This window comes from Abramis brama (genome assembly GCF_963993115.1).
Source record: "Abramis brama genome assembly, chromosome: 12".
Lineage (NCBI taxonomy): Eukaryota > Metazoa > Chordata > Actinopteri > Cypriniformes > Leuciscidae > Abramis > Abramis brama.
This window is the reverse complement of record NC_139974.1, coordinates 23,208,681-23,233,345: the sequence shown is the minus strand read 5'-3', so window position 1 is coordinate 23,233,345 and position 24,665 is coordinate 23,208,681. Positions and strand designations below refer to the sequence as shown.

Here is a 24,665-nt window from a genome sequence, read left to right as displayed (position 1 = left end):
AATTAATGTAATGTAGTAATAATAATTATTATTATATAATATTGTTTCATTGAAGAACATAATGTTCTTGGAACTTGTGGAGCAAAATGAATTGTGGTTAAATAAATATTTATAAATAATTATAAGTCTATACGGATACACTTAAAACACACTTTGTGTGTGTGTGTGTGTGTGTGTTTGCGTCTATGTTTTCAAACAAGCCTCTTATGCTTACCAAGGCTGCTCACCAAACTGCAATCTTGTGAATAATTATTACAATTGAATTGTAATTGCATTATGGATGTCTTTACTGTAATTTTTGATCAATTTATTGTGTCATTGCTGATTAAAAGATTTGACGGATGAACTCGCGGCTCGATTGGACTCTTGTCTTGACTTTTCAGTTTTATTGACGTACTTTGGTCACTGTCGCTGTGGTACTTGTAAGAGAATACTGATTTGACTCCTGTTGCACATTCATACAGACAGTAATCAAGACACTACTGTAAATTGTTTGAATGGGATATGTCAAAGCTCACCACTAAAAAGTGCAGCGAATAACATGAATAACACCTTTGTCAGGTGTATGTATATGTTATTGGTCTGGACAGTGTAGTTCAAAATGAGTCAACAACTTGACTGAAAATGAAGGCAGACACACCACAGGCAGCTTGAGATGAGCTGTGTGCTCATAATGCCTGAGAGTGGAGTAAGGCCTCTGCATTATTAAAGTAGCAGATGGAAAGGTAAACAAACAAAGGGAGCATGGGCCCCGGAGCCAACCTCACCATAGCCCATGAATGGGGTCTGGCACGGAGTCAGACAGCCTCTTTAGCACCTTCAGAAATCAGCCTGCTATGAGGCAATGCGTTTACTAAGGTCCAAAACATACTATGTGAAGTATGTAAAGATACAAATGCAAAGCGATTTCACACATCGCTGCTTTCTGAAACAAATTTTGTAACTGGAATGTAACTGAGAACTGACCAACCAGCATTTCCTGTTCCAAATCGAAATCTGTGCCTTGAATCATTTTGAATCATAAGTTGTTAATGTGATTTTGCAATCTGAATTGAATGATTAGATAATAAATAATAATAGAATTTCAGATGCGGCACATAGTAACAACCAATGAATCATCTAAAAAGACACACAAACTTAGGAGTGACTGGTTTGAATCAGTCTGGTGAATAAATAAACTCACTAAATTCATCAGAGTGTTCTGTTATTGAAATGTTATAATGTTTCTAATCTATGAGGAGTGAAACCACTGTGATACTTTCACACCAGAAGAACAGAGATAGACAAAACGAGCAATAATAATTTTTGACATCATCATTTCTCACTCTTCACGGTAGTGGTGATAAAAGCTTTACAGCTCTTCTGTAATAATCATTATCTTTGCTTTTCACAGACCGAAGACTCGGATGAAAGCAGTACTGACTCTAAAGCTGTGTTTACAATGACATGAAGTTCCTTCCCCGATAACTGAAAATCCTGCTCTTAAATGACTGGAGATGGCAGCTGAGGATTATAAACCAATGTAATATAAGCCTGTCTTTGCTATTTAATTTTGACAACTAAAGAAACTGAAAGACTTTCTCAAGAGCTGGTCTTGTAGCTTTGGAGAGAAACAGCGTTTAATCCTGTCGTGACTTGAATATAATTATGATTTAAGATGTCAGAGAGCTAAACTGTTTTTCTAAAACACAAAATGTTGACAGAAAACTGAAAACTTTCACAAACTAAAAAAAAAAAAGGTTTCTGTTGGTCCTGTTCATCCCAAAGTCATGTTCGTCTAAATACAACAGATGCAGTAGGTAATTTTATCGTGTTCACTTGCTATATATATATATATATATATATATATATATATATATTAACATTTTATTTTTCCTTCTTTACAAGAAAAAGAGCACTGGGTAATATGAGAGTCTAACAAAGCTAATTAAGAAAGTGCATGACTGACAATGATTAATTAATATATATCAGTTTAGAGAAATTACACACAAAAAATACTCTACCCTTCAAAAATTTGGGGTCAGAAAGATTTTTTAATGTTTTCTTTAATTTAGTAAAAAAAAAAACTATATATATATATATAAGTCTCATGCTCACCCAGGCTGTATTTATTTGAACAAATACGCTAGAACAGTAATATTAAAAAAATATTCTTGAAAATGAAAAATATTATACAATCATTTAAAGGGGACATATCATGGAAATCTGACTTTTTCCGTGTTTAAGTGCTATAATCGTGTCCCCGGTTCATCTACCAACCCAGAAAACGTGAAAAGTGACAAGCCAGTAACTGTTTTGGTAAGCCTTTCTCTGCAAGCATGTGAAAAAATAAGCCAATCAGATTTCGCTCCCCTTCTGACATAGGAAGGGGATCTTATTATAATATTACCACCCCTTAATTTGCATGTTTCCACCCATGGCGCCGGCATTTGGTTTTCGGAAGCAACAACGGTGTAACCAGTTCTAACGCAATGGCAAAAGTTCGATCAAAGCATGCAAACTGTTGTGTCGTTGCTGCACAGACGAGCATAGAACACTATTTGACCAAAAAATGCCTCAGCTGTCTTATAAAGACCTCAGGGAAGTCGATGAGCTGAATCAATGTAACTCCACAACAACTACATAAATGTATCCATTAACCATTCGGAAATGGTAGAAGCTCATGTAAAGAATCGATCCTCTTCTGAACAGGTGCAGGGAGCAGCAGCTCATTGCATTTAAAGGGACACACACAAACGGCGTGTTTTTGCTCACACCCAAAAAGGGGCAACTTTGACAATCTGTAATAAATGATCTGGGGGGTATTTTGGGCTGAAATTTCACAGACACATTCAGGGGACACCATAGATTTATATTACATCTTGTGAAAAGCGGCATAATATGTAATTTTTCAACATTGTGTCAACATTTTTCCTTAGAACCTTTCTGGCATAAATCGTTCTTCAAAAATTATTTCTTTAAATATTCAAGAACCCACATGGTTCTTTATACTATGGGGCTGTTGAATGCTTGAATCTATTGAGATGTTCTTCTGTTTATGTGAGTAGTTCGTTCCAATTTCATGTTCCCGGCTATATTTCCCCTCCTGTAATGTAGCATGAGAGCATGTTATTGTGAGAGTGCTTCTGTTTTTAGATGCTACTCTAGATGGAGTATTATTAGCTTCTGTTGAGAGCATGTTTTCCAACAGACAAACATAGGAGTGGGTCACCTCTCACTGGTGATGAGTCTATTACGTGAGTTTCGTGTTTCGTCTCAGTGTCTCTAGTGATGTTGATGTTTGGCAGGTGATGGCAATCTACCTGACCCGTCTTTACCTCAGCGTCCTCCAAGCTTGGAGCTAATTGAGCCGAAACACACACCTCCACTTACACACAGAGCCGAGGAAACCAGAGTTATTAGATGAAATTAAGGGAAACAAAAAGCACAGAAAAGCTTTTAGCTGGAGTCTGAGTTCAGGTGTGGTACTCAATCATTTTTGCCTGAGATAATTCCACATCACTACATTCACAGGCGAGAGCGTCTTTTCGTTTGCACCATTAGTTTTAGTGCGAGTGATTAGCCTTTCTTCACACTACATACGATTCCAATTGGTTTTCCAAATCCAATTTTCAGGGCTGACTGTCCGCACTGTTATTTTACAAGTAATAAAACCCAAACAGATCCATTTGTTTAGACAGTGTAGTCAATGTCCAATAATATACGAAAATGGCTATTGCATATCCTTTCCTCAAAACCGCTACAGTAACTCATTCACTGTTAAAGTTCCCCATTAGTCAATCATTTTATCCCTTAAAACTCATCTTTGATCCAAAATGACATATTTAAGCGTTTTTTTTCCTTGAATTTTTTTTCATATCGTTCCTTAAAATAGCTTGAATGTAACTCTACACCCTTGCCTCATTTAGTATATGCGGTTCTATGAATATGCAAATTAGCCCCGCCTCCACTTACACTCACACCAGCTCAGAAATCCACTCGTTACCTACATTGGACCATTTGAAAAGAGCCTGGCAAGATGACCTAGGGGTGTCTATTACAGACAATCAATGGTCAAAAGCCCAAAGAAATGTTCATTCTACCTCTGTATGTATTAGACATGGTCTTTTGCAGTTCAAGGTGCTACACAGATTGCATTTATCCAAATTAAAGTTGTCAAAGATGTTTCCTTCCATTAGTCCTTCTTGTGATAGATGTTCACGAGGGCCAGCCTCACTTGCACATATGTTTTGGAATTGTCCTCACATTACGACCTATTGGAACACTATATTTCAAACCCTTTCCAAGATTTTGAAAAAAAAACAGCTTAAGCCAGAACCAATCTGGGCTCTTTTTGGTGTGAAACCAGTCAATGTACAACTTTCGGACACCCAAAACAGCATGGTTTGTTTTGTGACCTTGTTAGCGCGGAGATTGATTCTCTTGTGTTGGAAACAAAAAATGCCCCCTGCTCACTCAGCCTTAATGAAAGACACAATGGTTCATTTGAAATTGGAGAAAATTAAATACTTGTTGAGGGGGAAATCTGAAATATTTTATTCAATGTGGCAAACTTTCATAGATCACTTTAGTGAGAATGTTTAATTGATTGGCTTAGCATGGAAATGGAAATGATGCCCTCTGATGTATGTTGTTTGTTATTGTGTTTTTGTCTTTCTGTATTTGATATGTAAAAAACCTCAATAAAGAGAATTATAAAAAAAGAAAAAAAAGAAAGAAATCCACTCGTTGACGATCACACGTTGACGTGATTGATTACAAGGTAGTTTGTGACATCAGAAACATCAGCAATTTCAAACCGCGTTTTTGAGACTGTCTTTGGTTCACTGCAGTTCCCTTTCGAAAGCTACAATCGATGCTGCGCTGCTCAGCGCATTGGGAACATATTTTATCGTGACCAGCTGTGAATATTGTGTATAACACGTCAATGAAATTGACCCGGAGGTAATATAGCCTCGGTCGGTGACGTCATCGGCGCGCCCCCGCGACACGAGGCTATAAGTAGATGAGCCACAAGTGCATCGTCAGGTCTTTTGTCTTCAGACCATTACTGTGCAAGTGTGAACGTCAAAACTCTCTCTCTCTACCTTTTATTTGCTACAGATCTTTGCTAGGAGTTAGTTTATTCAGGCAGTGTGCAGAAAATTTCTCATTTCTCAAGCCTTTTTCTCTCTCGTACATCAAAGAGTTTAAAAAGTAAAAAAAGAGGAGAAATGAGCCAACAAAACAATAAGTGTTGTGTTCCTCCATGCTCCCGAGTCCCGTCCCATGTCAGAACTGGATACACACACTTACTGCTTTGTTTGTTTGGGAAAGAACACGCTGCCCTTGCATTTGAGCATGGTGATTGCGAGCACAGTGGAATGTTCACAGTTAAAGTGCTTCGCGTTCGCTTTGCTTATTTCAAGCAAAATTTTTTTTACAATTTTTTTTTTATTTCATTAGCCCATAATAATTGTGGGGCTCGCGTGCGATCTGGCTGAGAAGCGAGAGACGGTGCGTCCCTATCGCTCGCTCTCTCTCCAGATCACGATGTCCTTTTGCCTGACTACCGAAGCGTGCCTCGGCGCTTCTTCGGCTCGGGCAGAGGACATTGAATCTCGTGGGTTTGTCGCCTCCGAGCGTTTCTCCCGTGATGTTAAAAGGAGATCGCTCGTGGCGATCGCTCGTGCAGTGGCCAGATTAATCTGATCACAACAAAAAGAGTCCCATAAAACACAGTCTATAAATAAATAAAGATTGTAAATATTTATGTCTTGTGTCCTCGACATCGAGCCATTCTACTATCGCGGGTGCGAGGGCACGCGATTATATGATATTGCCTCAGTTTGGAGAGACGCTCGCGGGCTATCTCTCCCCTGGGATCATATTATCAGATGCATTTTCAGCGGTCAGGCTGGTACTGCGTTGTACACCATGGCCGTGTTAAAGGAATACCAGGTTGATATTATGAAAGATTTAAACACAGCCTATCATCCAGACCGTGTTTGCTTGTCTGATTGGGATGCGTTTATTGCTGAGGAACTGATATTTTTATAATATTTTATATAATATAATTATATATATATATATATATATATATATATATATATATATATATATATATATATATATAATATAATATTGTCTGGCTGTTCTCCGGCCACATTTAATTCTGAGGAATTAAAGCTGCCTCCGAACACATCTCTCGTTATAAGACAAGACGTTTGAGAGGTTCTCGAGGTGGTGACTTGTGTGATGGTCGGATTACAGCTAGACTGCTCTCCTTGAGGATCTCCATGACGTTAACTCGTTCATGGGAAAACCTTATTCTTCGTGCATCTTTGTGCCCTTGACGTATTAAGACTATCATGGGTGCAGGGGTGTGTGGTTATACGATGATGAGCCAGTCTGAAGAGACATTTTCTTCTCTTTTTGCTCATCGTCATTTTAGGAGGGTTCAAAAGCAGAGTGTAACGAGTTGCGCTCTCCCTCGAGAAAAACTGGGGACCTGCTCGTTGCACTCAGCAGCTGCATAATAGACCTAAGACAAAATCCTGAGGGTTGTTTTGTCCCAGGTCTGTGGGGGTGTGCCCCTACGGGACGAGACATGTAAATCAAACAGCTCCTACCTGACACCCTCTCGAAACCACTGTACTTCCTCGCCACCTCTGGTGGTTCGGGGAGCAGCGGTTTCCAGTGAAATGTTAGATGTTCTGTTGCTTTTCTGCTGTCATCCAGGACACGGAACATCTAACATCCCCTCAAAAGGAAGTGTTAAGTTGATACCACTCCCATAGAGTCTGGCAGCGTGGAAACTTCTGCCAGGTTTTTCTGCTTGGTACAGTACAATAGCAATCTGCTTGGTACAATAGGATAGAATCCAATTTATTAATCATCCTCCGCGTTTCAACGGCGTGGTATTCACTTCCGTGAGACCGGAACTGGCGCATGTACTGTCACAAGAGCTACAATCTCTGCTGAGCAAAGAGGCCATAGAACATGTTCCTCTTCTAGAGAGAGAGTCAGGCTATTACAGCAGATACTTCCTGGTCCCCAAGAAGGATGGGGGGTTGCGTCCAATCTTCGATCTTCGAGGCTTAAACCGTTCAGTTAAAGCACTCAAGTTCAAGATGTTAACTGTAAAGACGATCGTGTCGTAAATTCAACATCACGTTTGATTTGTCATGATCGATCTGAAGGACGTATATTTTCATATAGAATATTGCCACAACACAGGAGGTTCCCAAGTTTGCTTTTGGGGGCAAAGCTTACCAATATTGGGTCCTTCCATTCGACCTAGCCATGTTATCTCTAGGGGGCTGAGGTCAACGCCAAGGGCGTACTCTCTCCCACCCTGAGGGTAACATGTTTGGGGTTAAATGGGACTCTGTCACCATCGGGGGCACAGCTATCTCCCACTCGTGTCAGGACCAATTTTAACACCCTAAGCAACATCTAGCTAGGTCAGGACATTACATAGGTCTCATGGCAGCTGCGTCCACAATGATTCCTCTGGGCCTTTTGCGCATGAGACCATGTCAGTTGTGGCTCAAAACGGGGGATTTCAACTACAATCCCCAAGGGCAAATAAAGGCAAGAGCACTCGCTGAGTGCTTCGTGTCCTTTCTAAAATCCATGTTTATGGTGAGTCACGCGCTGAACGCTTCGTGCACTTTCTAAAATCCATGTTTATGGTAAGGGTTACGCGCTGCGGCTTCGTTCCCTTTCTATGTGGTTCAGACCCCGGTTCCTTGCTTTGGGTCCCACTTTAGGTGCGTCTTGCTGTCGCAGAATGCTAACGGCAGACGCCTCCCTGATGGGCTGGGGAGCGGTCTTAAGTGGTCGTCCAGCTCAAGGGGAATGAGAGGCATCAACTGCTTCAAGCTGATGACTGTATTTCTGGCCCTGAAATACTCTCTCCCTCAGTTGAGATACTGTCATGTCCTAGTGCGGCACAGCGGCAGTCTCTCACATAATCACCAGGGAGGTTTGTGCTCACACAATCTGAACAGAATAGCGGGGCACATCTTTCTCTGGGCCCAGGAACGTTCCTGTCACTCAGGGCAGTGTACATCTCAGGGCACCTGAATATGGGAGCGGATTTACTGTCCAGACAGAAACTACTGAGAGGGGAATGGAAACTCCACCCAGAAGTAGTCAAACAGATTTGGATATGAAACGGAGGTGGACCTCTTCGCCTCTTATCAGAAAGCGTAATGTTACCTCTACTTATCTCTGAATCACCCAGCCCCTGGGTCTGGATGCGATGGCGCACACATGGCCTAGAATGTGCATGTATGCGTTTTCCTCCAGTTTCTCTGCTCCCAGGAGTTCTAGCCAGAGTTTGGTTCTCCGAGATAATATCTCTCCTCAACGGCTCGCCTTGGACGATTCCGGAGAGGAGGGACCTTCTGTCTCAGAAGGAGCGCACGATATTCCATCCCAGGCCCAACCTCTGGAACCTTCATGTTTGGCCCCTGATGGGTACCAACTGAGGGGCACTGGGCTTTTCGCCTGTTGTTGTTGAGATCATTCTCAGTGCTAGTGCTTCCTCCACTAGAAAGAGTTATGTCAACAAATGGAGTGTCTTTGAAAGGTGGTGTGTCATAAATAATGCAGTTCCTGTCAACTGCCAGATTGCTTCAGTTCTGGAATTCCTGCAGGAAATATTATCATCAGGCACATGCCCCACCATTCTCAAGGTTTATGTGGCCGCTCTTTCGGCTTGCCATGCCTTGGTTGACGGGGTGCCACTCGGGAGACATCCTCTGTTCGTTCATTTCATTCATGGGGCAGACGACTGAGGCCTCTCATAAAACCAAGATCCTATCATGGGACTTAGCTTTAGTCCTAGAGGGTCTGGTTGAGACTCCTTTTGAACCTCTAGAATCAGCGTCTGACAAACTTCTGACTCTAAGATGGTTTTTCTTATGGCAATAACTTCTTTGAAAAGAATTGGGGATATGCAGGCTCTGTCGATTTCGCCACCCTGCTTAGACTTTGCCCCAGGAATGGTGAAAGTGATTTTGCATCCTCATCCTGATTACCTGCCTAAGGTGCCTTTTTCGACTGTACATCCTGTCACGCTTGAGGCCTTCTCTGCCGTGCAAAGGCAAAAGACCGTAACTTCGTTTTTGGTCGAAAATGAGTTATTTATATATTTGGCACATTCAAGACCTCCTTTATCATGTGGATAAGTATCTTGAATCAATTCCGTTGTTTTTTCGAGAAAATAATGAATTGTCTTAACAGTAACTTCCAAAAGCCCATGAGAAACAAAGGCAGAACACCGTAACATCAGTTACCGCTCTTTGGCTTTGTTTTGGAACGCTCGAAATGGAGTTCAAAGGCAGTACACTGCCTTTGTTTAGCCGCGCGTCAATATGAAGTTACTGTGCCGGTGTTCTATCAAATAATTCTACCTACCAGATTGTACGCTTATCAGTCCCTCTAACTTCTGATGTCCTCAGAGCTTTGTCCTGCACAGTTGCGGTCAGAACATTTGGTATGGTCTGAACCCGCCGTCGACAAACGTGCGAAATCGATCGCGAAGGATTATGCAGAGTTGACAGAAAAACGTTACACATTGCCGTATCAGATGAATACAACCAAGAATTAAAGCCCCGCCTCGCTCAGTTCGGGTACAGGACCTGGTTGAAACACTCATGCATCTAGCTGGCAGAGTGCCAAAACTTCGCCGGCGCCTTCAGCCCCGCCCTAAACACGGTCGAGCCAATGCTGGACTAATATATCTATGGAGGTATTTTGTCATGTCAAATGTATTAATGATATCAGAATGCAGCTAAAGCCCATGATAGCAATAAGTAGATGGCTATAAATAATTGTAAATCATACAAAATAAATGCCATGATCACTAGATTTTATACAGGTGTTACTATAATGATTTTGTTAATGGTGATCAGCAACCAAATATTGATAATGTGGAAGTTACTGCCTTTTGCCTTGGCATGACTTCTCACTTTTTGCTGACAATACAAAGGCAGAGTACAGTAACTTTAAAATAGTGGTCAAAAGTCAAGTTTGAGCTCAAGATTTTTTTATGTATATAATTTCCATTACTAAAACATCTATTTGCCAGATTTCCAGTGTCCTACCTATAATTAATTTGACGGGACAACTAAAAATCTTTAAAGTCATTTTTCTCAGTTCCACACTCTAGCGACTTAAGGTCTTTTGCCTTTGTAGGGCAGTTCTGCTCTCCGCCGTTCACGATGCCGGAACAGGAGAGATCTCATAGACTATGTCCAGTCCGTGCTCTTCAGGCCTACGTCCACCGCACTAGCTAGTGGCGTAAGTCAGAGCGACTTTTCGTCTGTTATGGGGGCCGCAACCGATGGCTGCCGCCACTAAGCAGACCATGTCACATTGGGTCAGGGATGCTATTGCTCTTGCCTATGAGGCGCGCGGCCAAGCTTCGCCAACGGGTTTAAGGGCTCACTCCACCAGAGGGGTCGCCTCCTCTGCTGCCTTGGCAAGAGGTGCCCCTTGCAGTTTGTTTGTGATGCGGCAGGTTGGTCCTCTCCGCACACATTCATAAGATTTTATAGTTTGGATGTTCATGCCACTCCGGGGCTCTCATGTCCTTGAGTCGACATCACAAGCTAATGTCTAGGCCTTCTTGCGTTCTTGTGAAACACACTTGCACAACCGTGGGGGTCCAGACATTTTCAAGCACGGCGGCGTGGGTATTCTCGTTCCCAATGCACTGAGCAGCGCAGCATCGATTGTAGCTTTCGAAAGGGAACGTCTCCGGTTACTTGACTGTAACCTTGTTCCCTGAGAAAGCGGAACGAGATGCTGCGCTACTTTGCCGTGCTGAAGATGTCCCAGGACTGCTCTTCAGACAAAATATCCTGACGATGCACCTGTGGCTCATCTACTTATAGCCTCGTGTCGCGGGGGCGCGCCGATGACGTCACCGACCGAGGCTATATTACCTCCGGGTCAATTTCATTGACGTGTTATACACAATATTCACAGCTGGTCACGATAAAATATGTTCCCAATGCGCTGAGCAGCGCAGCATCTCGTTCCGCTTTCTCAGGGAACAAGGTTACAGTCAAGTAACCGGAGACGTTTTCAGGAGAAAATACTCAGCAATGGTGCTGACTTATGAATTTGCACATGGTCTTAAACCATATTAAAAAACACCACATAGACATATAGACAACATTAAAAGCTTGATTTTTACCACTGGAGGACTTTAAATGCCATGAGAACATTAATGAGTGAATTTGAGCATATTTGTATACTTTTATATGATATTACAGTCACATCCCAACCCAAACCAATTAGAAAAACATTCTAAAAGCGCAGTCAGTTTTATCTGTAACAGATGAACATGAATTTGGCAATGTTTTATTACGTATCATGGCAATTTTCAAATGAAATGTCCAGTGAATGGTGTTTAATGCTCAATCGCATTTGAAAATAAAGTAAGCTTCCTTTTTTAAGAATGACTTCAGTGCCGTTCTTTGTTCTTTTCTCAAAGAAAAGCTTAACTCCAAGTCTTCCAGAGTCGCGGCCAAAGCCAATTCGAAAGACCGCTGTTCGCCAGCAGCAGCAGCCATCTTCTTTGTTTTCAAGTAGCAGGGAATTCACGCAGAACCGTCACAACTCTGCCGTCATTATGTTAAGCCCGCCCACCGACTCTATACACGATGTGATTGGCCTGACTAGAAATTAGTTTTCTAGGCTAGGAAACTGCAGTGAATTCAAAGTAGGTTTTTTTTATGAGAGTTTTGCAAAAACGTAGAGGTAAATGCATGTTTTTTCAATGACCCTTTGTAGGCCGCTGTCAGTAGCCTAAAAGAGGTAGGCCGCTGTCAGTAGCCTAAAAGAGGCCTAGAAATAGGGTTTCGTTCCGACAAACGGGGCACTACTTTTTCTTTTGCTCAATATGTTCAACGTTAATAAAAGGTATCCAAGAAAAAAGTTCTCCACGCATTTTCCTGCAGTTAATGAGAAAAGTGTATTTATTGGCGCACTATATTGATTGCGTATTGAGACGTCTAAAACGGTTGAGCTCGATTTTCAACCAATCAGCATCGAAAATGTAAGTAGGTCACAGCCGAAATCAAGCCAATATCACTACGCACATGTAAACAGAGGAGGACGTAAGCAGCGCATCTTCATCTGATAGCGGCGATCAAGCTCGATTAACACCCGTAAAGTGTATTCTTCATGTCGGAAAAGATGGTGGGAAAGGTCCGCAGCCCTTTACTGAAGTCCGATGGGAAAAAAATCAAGCAATGTGCGTAGGAATGGCTCAAAACGTCGGACACTACGGAGCTAACGTTAGCTATTGCTAATAAACATGTTGCCCTCCTGGACAAACTGGTCTCTGATGTCCCAACAACTACGGGTTTCACCCGGCCTGATATCGGCGTTTTATAGACAAAAAAAAACGCTTGACTTGTGTGTATGTGCGTGATGGGTAGGTTAAGGGGTCGGGTTAGTGTGTGGGTGTGGGTGTGGGTGTGGGTGTGGGTGTGGGTGTGGGTGTGGGTGTGGGTGTGGGTGTGGGTGTGGGTGTGGGTGTGGGTGTGGGTGTGTGTGTGAGAGAGAGAGAGAGAGAGAGAGAGAGAGAGAGAGAGAGAGAGAGAGAGAGAGAGAGAGAGAGAGAGAGAGAGAGAGAGAGAGAGAGAGAGAGAGAGAGAGAGAGAGAGAGAGAGAGAGAGAGAGAGAGAGAGAGAGAGAGAGAGAGAGAGAGAGAGAGAGAGAGAGAGAGAGAGAGAGAGAGAGAGAGAGAGAGAGAGAGAGAGAGAGAGAGGTAGGTTTAGGGGTCAGGTTAGTGTGTGTGTGTGAGAGAGAGATGGGTAGGTTTAGGGGTCAGGTGTGTGTGTGTGTGTGTGTGTGTGTGTGTGTGTGTGAGAGAGAGAGATGGGTAGGTTTAGGGGTTGGGTTAGTGTGTGTGTGTGAGAGAGATGGGTAGGTAAATAAATAAATCAAAATTAAATCTTGTTTACAATAATCATTCCTGTGAATATGTACATGTAGTGCAGTTACTGCTCGTGTATGCAAATTAACAATTCACCATTAAATGTGTTATTTTTAAAAGTGTTTTTCTTTGTATACTTTTGAGTTTAACTTGGGGGGGGGGGGGGGGGGTTTTGCAAAAAAAAAAACTTGCATCACAATAAGTGTATTGTGATTGTCAAAACATTTTAGTAACTAAACTGAATTTTGACAACATGTTACAATGTTTATATGGTACATTTTCTGGTAAGCTAAGTTTTTTTTTTTTTTTTTTTACAAATTTCTTAAAGAAATTTCACGATTTCAATTCAATTCTTGTGATTTGATTTAATGTTGACTCATTTGGATAAATATTAGGTACACAAGATAGGCGTTCATTTTTCTCAAGAAAAATAGGCTACACACAGACAGCCCTATCAGCTGGTAGTATTATTTAAGGTTAAAAATAACTCAAATTAAATATAATGTGTTTTTTATTATAATAACAACTTTATTTAATGATATAAGTACAAATATAATAAATATGTAATATAGTACACATATTTAGCAAAATACTCTCTATAGCTCTTTTTCTAGCCAACTAACGTGCCTATATTATGGTCAATAAATGGCTTTCCTGAGAATGGATGTGTGGTGTGAGAGCGTGTGAAAAGTGTCAATTGCGTGAGTCTCACGGTGAATGCGTGAGAGTTGGGAGTTCTGTTATTATATTTTGGCTTAATTCTATTTGTTATTCAGATTTTACCTCAAATATTACCTTTGAATTGGAACAACATAATGAGAAGTAATTGGGATGTTAATGTTACAGTAGAAGTTTTCTTGATAATCTTATCATGTTTACTGTGCCTAGATAGCAACTTCAGGTATATCACACATTTCAAACTGTTTTAAAATTTCAAAATTTTATTTTGTACTTCAAGTGGTAATTCGGCATTTTTGGGTTTATTACAGGTTTGAAAGTGCAAAATTCCCTATGTTTTCCCTTTTTTTCAAAATGGGCACCTTTAGCATAATTTTTCTCAAAAACTGCAAGATTGTGTGTTGAGAACTTTTTCCTAAGGAATCTCTATATATTTCTGATATTAAATATGTGGAACGAAACCCTATTTCTAGGCCTCTTTTAGGCTACTGACAGCGGCCTATCTCTCTCTCCTCACACACACTCACACACTGACCTGACCCCTAAACCTATCCATCTCTCTCTCTCTCTTTCTCTCTCTCTCTCACACACACACACACACACACTAACCCGACCCCTAAACCTACCCATCTCTCTCTCTCTCTCTCACACACACACACACACACACACACACACACACACACACACACACTAACCCAACCCCTTAACCTACCCATCACGCACATACACACAAGTCAAGCGTTTTTTTTTTGTCTATAAAACGCCGATATCAGGCCGGGTGAAACCCGTAGTTGTTGGGACATCAGAGACCAGTTTGTCCAGGAGGGCAACATGTTTATTAGCAATAGCTAACGTTAGCTCCGTAGTGTCCGACGTTTTGAGCCATTCCTACGCACATTGCTTGATTTTTTCCCATCGGACTTCAGTAAAGGGCTGCGGACCTTTCCCACCATCTTTTCCGACATGAAGAATACACTTTACGGGTGTTAATCGAGCTTGATCGCCGCTATCAGATGAAGATGCGCTGCTTACGTCCTCCTCTGTTTACATGTGCGTAGTGATATTGGCTTGATTTCGGCTGTGACCTACTTACATTTTCGATGCTGATTGGTTGAAAATCGAGCTCAACCGTTTTAGACGTCTCAATACGCAGTCAAAATAGTGCGCCAATAAATACACTTTTCTCATTAACTGCAGGAAAATGCGTGGAGAACTTTTTGCTTGGATACCTTTTATTAACGTTGAACATATTGAGCAAAAGAAAAATTAGTGCCCCGTTTGTCGGAACGAAACTGAACGATACAGCTCACGTACAGCGGCCTATTGTTGAAAAAAACCCCAATATATATTTTTTCTTTCAGATTTGAGTCAGATATGGCAAAAAAAAAATATTTTTTTTTTTTTCTGTCTGTCTAAACAAAGTCTTTCTTCTCAGTGAAAGAAACAAGAGTCCTGAAAGATTACAGCTACAAAGTGAACCATAGTTTTGTGCGGAATATTTAATTACTCGAACGCAACAGCCCTGAGGTTCCACTACAAAGCAAGCAAACTCACAAGCTATTTACAGAAATGCATCATCTGCCTAAAGCAACAATCTTCCCACTGTTCTCATAAAAAGTTTTCAGAGTATGATCAAAAATGTAGAGCTTTTGGTTATTTGTTGTTTAAAGAGGTCATAATCGACTCTTTTTAAATCATTTTACTTTCCTCTCTGAAGTCCTATTATGATGTTGGTCAGGTTTTGTTGCACTAAAAACAGCTGCAATTTAGTATCACATGAGAATTTGTCAACCTCTCCCTGACCCTTGCAATTGCAGTAAGTTTTTGCTACTGTACCTTTAAGAGCTCTTTATTCAATTCAATTAAATTATGATTGACTGATCTCTTTGCATTTGAAATCATAAACTGTCACACTGGGTGTCGCCATATACACGTGAAACCATTGTTAAAATGTGACCCTGGATCACAAAACCAGTCACATGTCGCACGGGTATATTTGTGGCAATAGCCAGAAGATATTTTGTACATTTCCAACCATAAATATATAAAACATTTATTTTTGTGAGTGGATGCAGCACAATCGTGAACATACATGGAAAACTTTAAAGGAGATTTTCTCTCCTAAAGTTAAGGAGATTAACTTTAATGTTTAGATTTTTTTGCACCCTCAGATTCCAGATTTTTAAATAGTTGTATATCGGCCAAATATTGTCCTACCCTAACAAACCATACATCAATGGGAAGCTTATTTATTCAGCTTTTATATGACACATAAATCTCAATGTCAAAAAATTTAACCATGTGACTGGTTTTGTGGTCCAGGGTCACAAATGTGAAGTTCAACTAGAGACTAGAGAAGACTTCTGTTGCACTTTCCCAAGTAGGAAATAATGTTGAAATGTATGAGTTTTCAGAATGTTTCAAAAGATCAGTTATACTGACTTACAAATGCAAAATGCAATGCAAATTGATCATCTAGATATATTTTTTCTTCTAAAATTGTGTTATTTCTCTCTCTAGCTGGCTGCACGTTTGAGGAAGACTCCGACCCCAGCCTCTGTGAATACAGACAGGCACAGGAAGATGATTTTGATTGGCAGCTTGTACGGACCTATAGCTGGCCGCACATGACCTCTGACCTTATACGAGGTGAGTTGCGTTTTTTTTTTGTGTGTGTGTGTGTGTATTTAATTCATTGGATTATTCAAAAATCACCACATGATAATTATTATATAAACCATTTGATAAAAGACAAAAACAAATAACTATACTGTGATACAGGGTACCATAATTGTGATCTAATACTACTCATACTGTGATATAAAATGTCCACTACCCTGGATCCATAGTGGCACGTGATGTTGTTAACTGGACATAAGAGGCTTGAAGACACTTTGTGTTGACATTTCTTTGAGTGGCCGTCCAATACTGCACTTATCTGGAGGGTTAAATTCCATCAAAGCTGCTAAAGACACTTCAATTGAGACAACAGCTTAGTTTATTGGGTGCTATTTGCTCAATATTATTGATCCATACTGGGGTATGTTCAGCATGTCAATGAAGTGGAACTGAGAAACAGAGACGAGTGTAATGCAGGTCTAACAGAAAATAGAAGCTCTGAAGAATACTGATGTTTCTGTGAAAAGTCTATTCATCTTTTGCATTTCAAGTTTTCACACTCTTCAAATCACTTTTCACATTTTGCCTTAAAATATGCACTTATTAATTATGTCTTGTTTTACACCTAGTACCTATAGGAAGTAATAGTACTAGTTCTCTTTCGAGGGAACTCCACGCTGCGTCGAATGACGTGGAACCTGGAGTCTGAGGCATGTGTGAAACTAATCCATTGTAGGTACCTTCCAAAAGCGCACAAGAATTGCGCGAGCTGTTTCTATCATGTCACTGATTAGAAAATGTGCATCCCATTAAAATTTAAAATCCCATTAGATTTAAATTCTATTGAGAATAGTAAAACACTACAGAGAAAGACAAACATGATCTAAAAACAGCAACTAAAAAGACTGATGAAAAGAGGGGAAAACATCCTGCACCAACATAAATTAGAAAGCTTTTTAAACTACTCATGACCACCTTTACTAGAATTTATCACATTCTGTTGTATTTATTGTGAAATTTTGACTAACTTGATGTAGTAATAGATACTATATTATGGAATAAATTTTTCACCAAAGATTTATATTTGGCCACAACTGTGGCATGTTGTAGCTATTGTTTATAACTGTGTAGGTTGCTATTTTTCATAACAAATGCTATTGATAAAAAAAGAAAGAAAAAAAAAAGTTAAATAATTTTATTATTTTATAATGTTTCCTGGGGTGCCCTTGTTAGTATGTTTTTTAGATCAAAAGTTGTTATAATTTAGAAATAAAAGGCATATTTCCTAGCCTGATTTTAGCCTCTGATTTGAACGCTCTGTTTGAAAGGATCAAGGGGTCTGCTGTGAGACTTCAGTGTAAACGCCCACTGCTGTGATTGGCTGACATGCTTGCATATGAAATATTTAGAACATGTGGAACTCTCTCGAAAACTTTTACTATTACAGCTATAATACGTTTTTACTATTACAGCTATCGGGATTAAAGAATCGTGAGAAGTTTTTTAAGTATTTAGATCTATTCCCATCACATAAAAGGTTGCATGATCGCGTGAATGAAGATCGTATCATTGCAATGCAGTTTCTGCACTCTCACTAATGATTTCACCAATGCAAACATGAGGTAAGTACAGTAAGAGCTTCATTGTGCAGCGTAACAGCGTCATTGATTTCATAACGAGTTTTGGCAAGTGTCCAGATAAACTCGCGCTGTGTGATTGACAGCTTGGGCGATTGGAAAGGGATTGTTCTTTGATCGCTTTCTGTATATTAATCACAGTTTAAGTAAGATTATTTTCATCCTACTAAGAGAAACGACGTGAAGTTGATCGTTTAGTCACTGGCTTGATTTACTGATGCATAAACAGTATTGAACGACTTTGAGAGAAAGATTATCTGTCTGAACTTGAACAATTACACATCAGAAATTCACATAACCCACTGGTTCTTCAGAGATTGGAACTAGGAACTAAAAAAATACTTTTGTGTTCATTTGTACATCCAAACACTGAGCAACTGCCATGCTTCGCTCGTTTGCAAGCCATGATGTCTCTCGAGGAAAAACCAATATCGCACTCGCCTATATTCTCATATTCCCACCAAATTCTTTATGCGGGCAAAGAAGAGAAAGGGGAGGAGACCTTTCCCCTTATGACGACATAAGGGGAAGATTCTAGATTCGCCCGTCTGAGCTTTCATTTTTCTCAAAAATACCCAGGGCTTGGTTTACACCCATCAAAACGTCTAGCCACTGGGGGACCATAGGCAGGCTAGGGAAACTCATATTAAGGTTAAAAAACCTCATAAAGTGAAATTTTCATGCAAGGGGCCTTTAACATTGACCTAAGCATGGTAATGAGGGGCCATCAATGGTCTTACCTGTAATTATATCCTTATTGTAACAAATGCTATAGATAAACAATTACAAGAACTATGTTACTTTTTAATAAGGCCAAGTACAAGTTAAGCCCTATTTGGACAGGATTAACTTTACAAGGGTAGATGGAGTAATGTAATTTTACCACAGGACGTCTGTAATATTAATGGCCAATTCGCACAGGATAAGATATCTCAGTAAAACTAGCAGAAGTGGGAGGGGTAACTCGATTTGCGCATCGCCGTCACCCTTCTGTCGTCATGTGCGTATTACGTTGCTTCTTGATATCACATGCGCAAACACATATAACCTGTTATGTCTTGTTGAATGATGTATTAATTAACTTCAGATTATTGTGTTCGTAATAGGCACTTACCTAACGCTAAAAGATGTTTCGTGCCTCTAACAAGTGCTTTCGATCTTCTTTCTGATCTGAATGGTGTGTGGAAAACATTTGAGTTTTGCCACAGACTTGTCCCAGCGTCTAGAATGCAACTGAATGCTTTTTCAAGCGTCTCCATACTTGAAAAACCGCGGAAAACTACTTTTAAACAGGAAATGACGAAATATTTACGTACATATGTACAGCGGGTCTAATCGCACGGGATTAGTATTACCTTAGGTAATTTTTCCAGACCTTTTCCCTGACATTGTCCGTAAAGATTACTGAGATGGCACATTCGGACAGGACTAAAGCTCTGGTAATTATTACTTTACCCAACCTCTCCACGTCCAAATATGGATTTAGAAAGAGCTTTAAAGTCTGGACCTGCTTGGATTATTGATTAATCAACTGTTTTCCCCATGTGTATAATGCATTTACCAATTTAGGGTGTTTCCCTGATAAAATAACACTGTTAAAGGGATAGTTCACCCAAAAATGATTATGTCGTTCCAAACACATACAACCCATAGAGTACATCAAATATGGTAAATGGAAGTGCTTGCATGACATGTGAGAACGTGTCACACTAGCAGGTTTGTACTTCCGCAAAAGAACCAGTGAGGTTTTGTTCTTGTGTGTCAAGCAAGTACGTTCAAGCTTCCATTTACCATATTTGATTTGCTCTATGTATGTGCATCGATCAATGTTTATATGTGAAACAATGTTTCATCACATAAAGCGACCGTGCCTCTTCTATGGAAGCTTGTTTCCGTTATCACAAAAAAAGTTTATCTCACAAAAGGTTTATCTTATTCTGAAAAAAATTAAGTCAGAATTGCAAGATGTAAACTTACAATTGTGAGATAAAAAGTTTCAATTATATTTTAAAATGTTTTATTCTCTGGCGGATTTAAGCTTCTATACTCTTCAGAAGACATGGATTAAACCACTTGATTTATATGGATTACTTTTACAATGTATTTATAAACTTTTTGAAGCTTGAGAATTTGGTGGAAAATGTGTTTATGTTATTACATGAAATAAAAGTCCACTGACAAGTTACATTTAAGTGTTTCAAAACATTAAAGGTATTGACTGAAACCTATAAACTGAGTAAAAGGAAGTTCATTTAGTTTCAACTGGTGTTGCTGAATTCCAGTGACATGTGACAGCATGTTCTTGATCTTTAAGTCAACTTTATGCAAATTAACAGGGTGTACAGACAGTGTTCTAATTACTCATGAAGTAAAGACCGCATTTGAGGAGGAACACCTGCTAGCATACAACACATAAACTCCTGAATGATCTTCAGAAATTGAATGCCTTTATTATTTAAGTGAAGAATGCAAGTTGAAGTAATACATTCTGTTTATTAAGAGCACCTCTTTGTTTACCCGCCAAAATACTAGATCATTAAAACTAGTGTCGGGTTTTCAGTTTTTCTTTTTGTTTGACTTCAAACAGACGGGTGGTGCCCTGATCTTTCCACTGCCCCCTGCTGCAAGAACGTCAACCCTTCTCTAAAACTTTGACATGCCGCCTTTGAAGATCAGGTGCAAAAAAGCAAAAAAAATCTTAGCTAGCACTGCAGAAATTGCTCTTTGCATTTAAATGGCACATTAGCACGGGCCAATTTTCCCCTTGTTTCCTGACGAGATTGAGATGCTCATTTGTGTTGATGCGGGGAAGCAATGCTGTCTTTGATGTCAAGGTGTAATAAGACAAGCTTTCAGCCTATCGGCTTGTTGCTTTGCTCTTTTCTACCGCTCTTCGTGCTGCTTTGTAGTGTGTTGATTAGAGGAATGGATTGAATATATTATTGGAATAAGAGGCAGAGTTAATAAGCTTTAATGGCAGGTTTGTTCTTGCATCAGAATGAGAAAACTTTTACCTGTTTGGAGTCATGCTGTGGAATCTCAGGAACTCTGGTAGAATATTTGACAAAGATTTATTCTGGCACTTTCAGTTTAACTGGTGCAGCAAACTCTTGATTACTGATTTCGGGTCAACAAGTTGCAAAATGAGCTTGATTTGCAGCATTTTTCAAAATGAACTAAGCCTACAATATTAATTGTAATAATATGTTAACTCTAATACAAAAGTAGTGGTGGAATGAAAACAATATGTAAAAGTAATGCTTTCATTAACTGTTGATTTGCAGTGAGTTTGCATGCTTAAATGCAAGAGATTAGAAAATTATGAGTTTACGTTGTAATTACAAGTTCTACAAGCACATGAAAGTTTTTTACAGTTCAGAATTGTTACGGTAATTATGACATGGCATAACGCACCTTTAATTGATAGGGAGGAAATATTATGTCATTGATTTTGAAAGCAAAGTCAAAGTTTCTTGGAGGAACACAATGCTTTTGCAAGAGAACACACAAGTTTTGTGTTTCCCTGAGAACATTTCTGTGGAACTTTGGGGACTTTTGTGTCCCCTCCCATCTCATACTATGTCCATCACCAACATGAGAACACAAAACTTTTACAAGAGAATGCAACGTTTTCTCTAGTCATTCTCCCAGTTCCATGAAAGCAACAATTAAGAAGTTGGTAATTTCAAGCAAGACAGCATTACTGAGATTTTAGCATGAGCTGGAAGGCTGAGGAGAAGCCATTCACTTGTCTGACATTGAAAAAAAAAATGTAGCACTCACTTCTCTAAGATGACATGGTGTATCAGACCGACTTAAATACATCCTAATTAAACTGAAGGCCTGGGACATTTTGAGAGTTTGAAGATGTCTTTTGGAAATTTGGAATTCAGCATGAAGCTACTGTAGTGCTCAAACTTTTGATTTTAATAATGCATTAGTAAATGTTAAAACATTACATTAAAGGGGTACTTCACCGCTGACAAAATGGGCTTTCAATAAAACTTCGCTGCCTATTAAAAAGTAGAAAGGTGTAACATTGTTTTGAAATCGGTGCTACCTGACTAGAGAAAACACTGCGTACAGGTATGAAAGCTGTTGCCATAGTGTTCCATTTTTACAATAATGCTGTTTAAAGTTGACATAGTATGATACAATTTTCAGTGATAAACCTTACAATAACTGTTAATAAACATCTGTCGATCCGACTGTCTTTGGGCAGGGATATACAAAAATGCGGAAGTCTAATCTGTTGTTTTTACGAAAGCCCTGGAGCTAGCAAATGTCTGCCAGATGAAGTATCAAATAAACTTTTTCTGACAGATAAACTTGAATTTCACAGTCCAGGCAACACAGATCATGAGTAAACATTATTAATTTTCATTTACATATACTAGGAGGCAAAGTAGGCATATACTAGGCAAAGTTACACTCTAAGATTAATAAATGTTTTAGAAATATTTTGTTTTCATTGTTTATGTTAACTAATGCAGCTAATGTTAACAAATGAAACCTTATTGTAAAGTGTTGCCTAATATTTTGCCCCAAAATATAAATTCTGTCATCACTTTCTCAACCCAGTGTCATTCCGACAGTGTTTTATTTTATTTCTTCAATAAAACACAAAAATAGATTTGTGTTCGAGCTGTTTGTTTCTTTCCATACAACAAAAGTGTATGGTGATTTATATTGCCAGGCTCCAAGAAGAACATAAAAGTAGTTAATCTTAAGATGACCTGAAATATAGTGCCATGACAGCTTTATGTGAGGAATAGGCCATTCACCAATGGTTTTCTCCTCTGCTGCTGTCCTCTCCTCTGACGTACAAACAATCCAAGCTCTTTTTTTTTCCTGTAAAACCATGAAGGAAACATTATAAGCTGGAACGCTGTCACTTTGCGGGCCTCTAGAAAAAACGTGATTGTGCCTATGAGCTACTGTGGCTATTTCTGGACAGGATTTGAGCGAGAGAAAGACAGCGAGGGGTGGACTGGCATCATAACAGAGATGACTGGTCTTGTCAGGATAATTGATATCCAGGTAGTCAGGTGAATGTGGGGGGTTCTGTGGGTGATAAGTGAAGAGATAATGATGGGCTGTTCACTGCCATTAGTGCAGGTCTTATTAAAATGGATGGTCATTTGAATAATGAACCATAAGGCACCTTTTAAGTTCAGTGAGTCAGTCATACTGGCCCTAGATCGTTTCACAGAAAATATGAGTGGATATTTGTGTAATGTTCAGAGCTCAAGGCAGTAACCTCAGGTTAGACCACCCATGGTGCATAGAGTTTTGCAATGAAGACATATTTCTGTAGGCTAACCCAGAAGTTAGTATTACGCGTTTAACCCTGGTAACGTGATTAAGGCGCTGGTGCAAAAGAACACAAGAACAAAGGGAGTTTAAATTGAAAAAAAAAGGAATATATTTATTCACAACAAAATGCTCAAAAGAGAGAGAGAAAAAACAAAAACAAAAAAAAAACACACAAATACCATACACAAGGAGTAGAAACCTGAGCGGGGCTAAATCAATGAAAGAAACAAAACGTGCATCCCCTTCCAATAAACTACTAATACAACTAGAAAAGAAAAAAGACACAACAAACAAAATAAAGTCTTCAACGTTCAACACACCCTACCTAATCTATACTACTTAAGAAAACGTCTCGGTTACATATGTAACCCTCGTTCCCTGAGAGAGGGAACGGAGACGTCTCGTCGTGACCGACAATTTTGGGATCTCGCTCAGAGGACCGATCTACTTCGAGTGTAATTAAACGAGCCAATTTCACATTGGCATGCAATCATTGCATTCAGCTGCTCTGCCTCGTCAGCGCGGGTATAAATGAGCAGCTGGTGCATGATGCAATCAATTTTTCGCTGAGGAGTTGAGCCGAGTTGGCGACCCAGGCCCCAGCGACGGTACAGTGCCCGTGGCGACGGGACGAGACGTCTCCGTTCCCTCTCTCAGGGAACGAGGGTTACATATGTAACCGAGACGTTCCCTTATCGTTCGGTCACTCTCGACGTCTCGTCGTGACCGACGATTTTGGGATCCCTACCAAAGCGCCTTCGGGCGCTTCCCACTTCCAGCGCCCTGGGCAAGCCTCTTAAACCATCTTACCCTTCTTGGCGATGAGACAGGGCTTACCCAGAGAGTGTCCATCACTACAGTTCCGAATAACCCCTTTATAGTGACAAATATTGGATAACGCTGGGAAAGTCTGCCCCCCTTCTTTTACAAAGGAGGGAACACTGCAGAATCCACATCCTACTAGAGGTCTAGTGGAAGATACTGTATGGACTAACCTTTTGAGGGCTGTGCAATACGGAGTCCCTGAGTGGCTCTCACCATCGAAGGATAACAACACTGGCAGGGACGGCAGGGCGGACTCTGCCAGGGAAGACACCGGCTTCATTAAAAGCTTGCCGTGGAACACACATATGGAACCTGCTGAAGGTCACACATATGGGCATTCAGGTCTAGAGCTGGTTCTCAAGGATACATCAGTCGTAGGCCTGGCACCGGACACTCCGCAACGTCCGGACGCCATAGGGATGATCGGAGGACTCACAGGGTCTACTAAGAGGACTCTCTGGAGAATTCTAGCGCACTTGTGGGCGCAGCAAGCCGACACTAACCCGGGGCCCCCTCGTGTCTCTGACCATTTGAGGCGAGAACGCGGGAAGCGACCGGGTCCACACGAAGGCTATAAAACCTAGTGAACGTGTTGGGTGTCGCCCAGCCGGCAGCTCTACAGATGTCTGTCAGCGAGGCGCCCTGTG

The 24,665-nt window shown here is 40.3% G+C and overlaps 1 protein-coding gene across 3 annotated transcripts in view; it reads left to right on the top strand.

The window, feature by feature from the left end:
• The window catches only part of ptprua (protein tyrosine phosphatase receptor type Ua), a 339,059-nt gene that overhangs the window by 63,344 nt on the left and 251,050 nt on the right, over positions 1-24,665 (top strand). For all 3 annotated transcript variants that reach the window (XM_084132054.1, XM_084132053.1, XM_084132052.1), the window contains exon 2: positions 16,142-16,270. In XM_084132054.1, the coding sequence (XP_083988180.1) occupies positions 16,142-16,270 (129 nt within the window). The remainder of the gene's footprint in view (positions 1-16,141; positions 16,271-24,665) is intronic.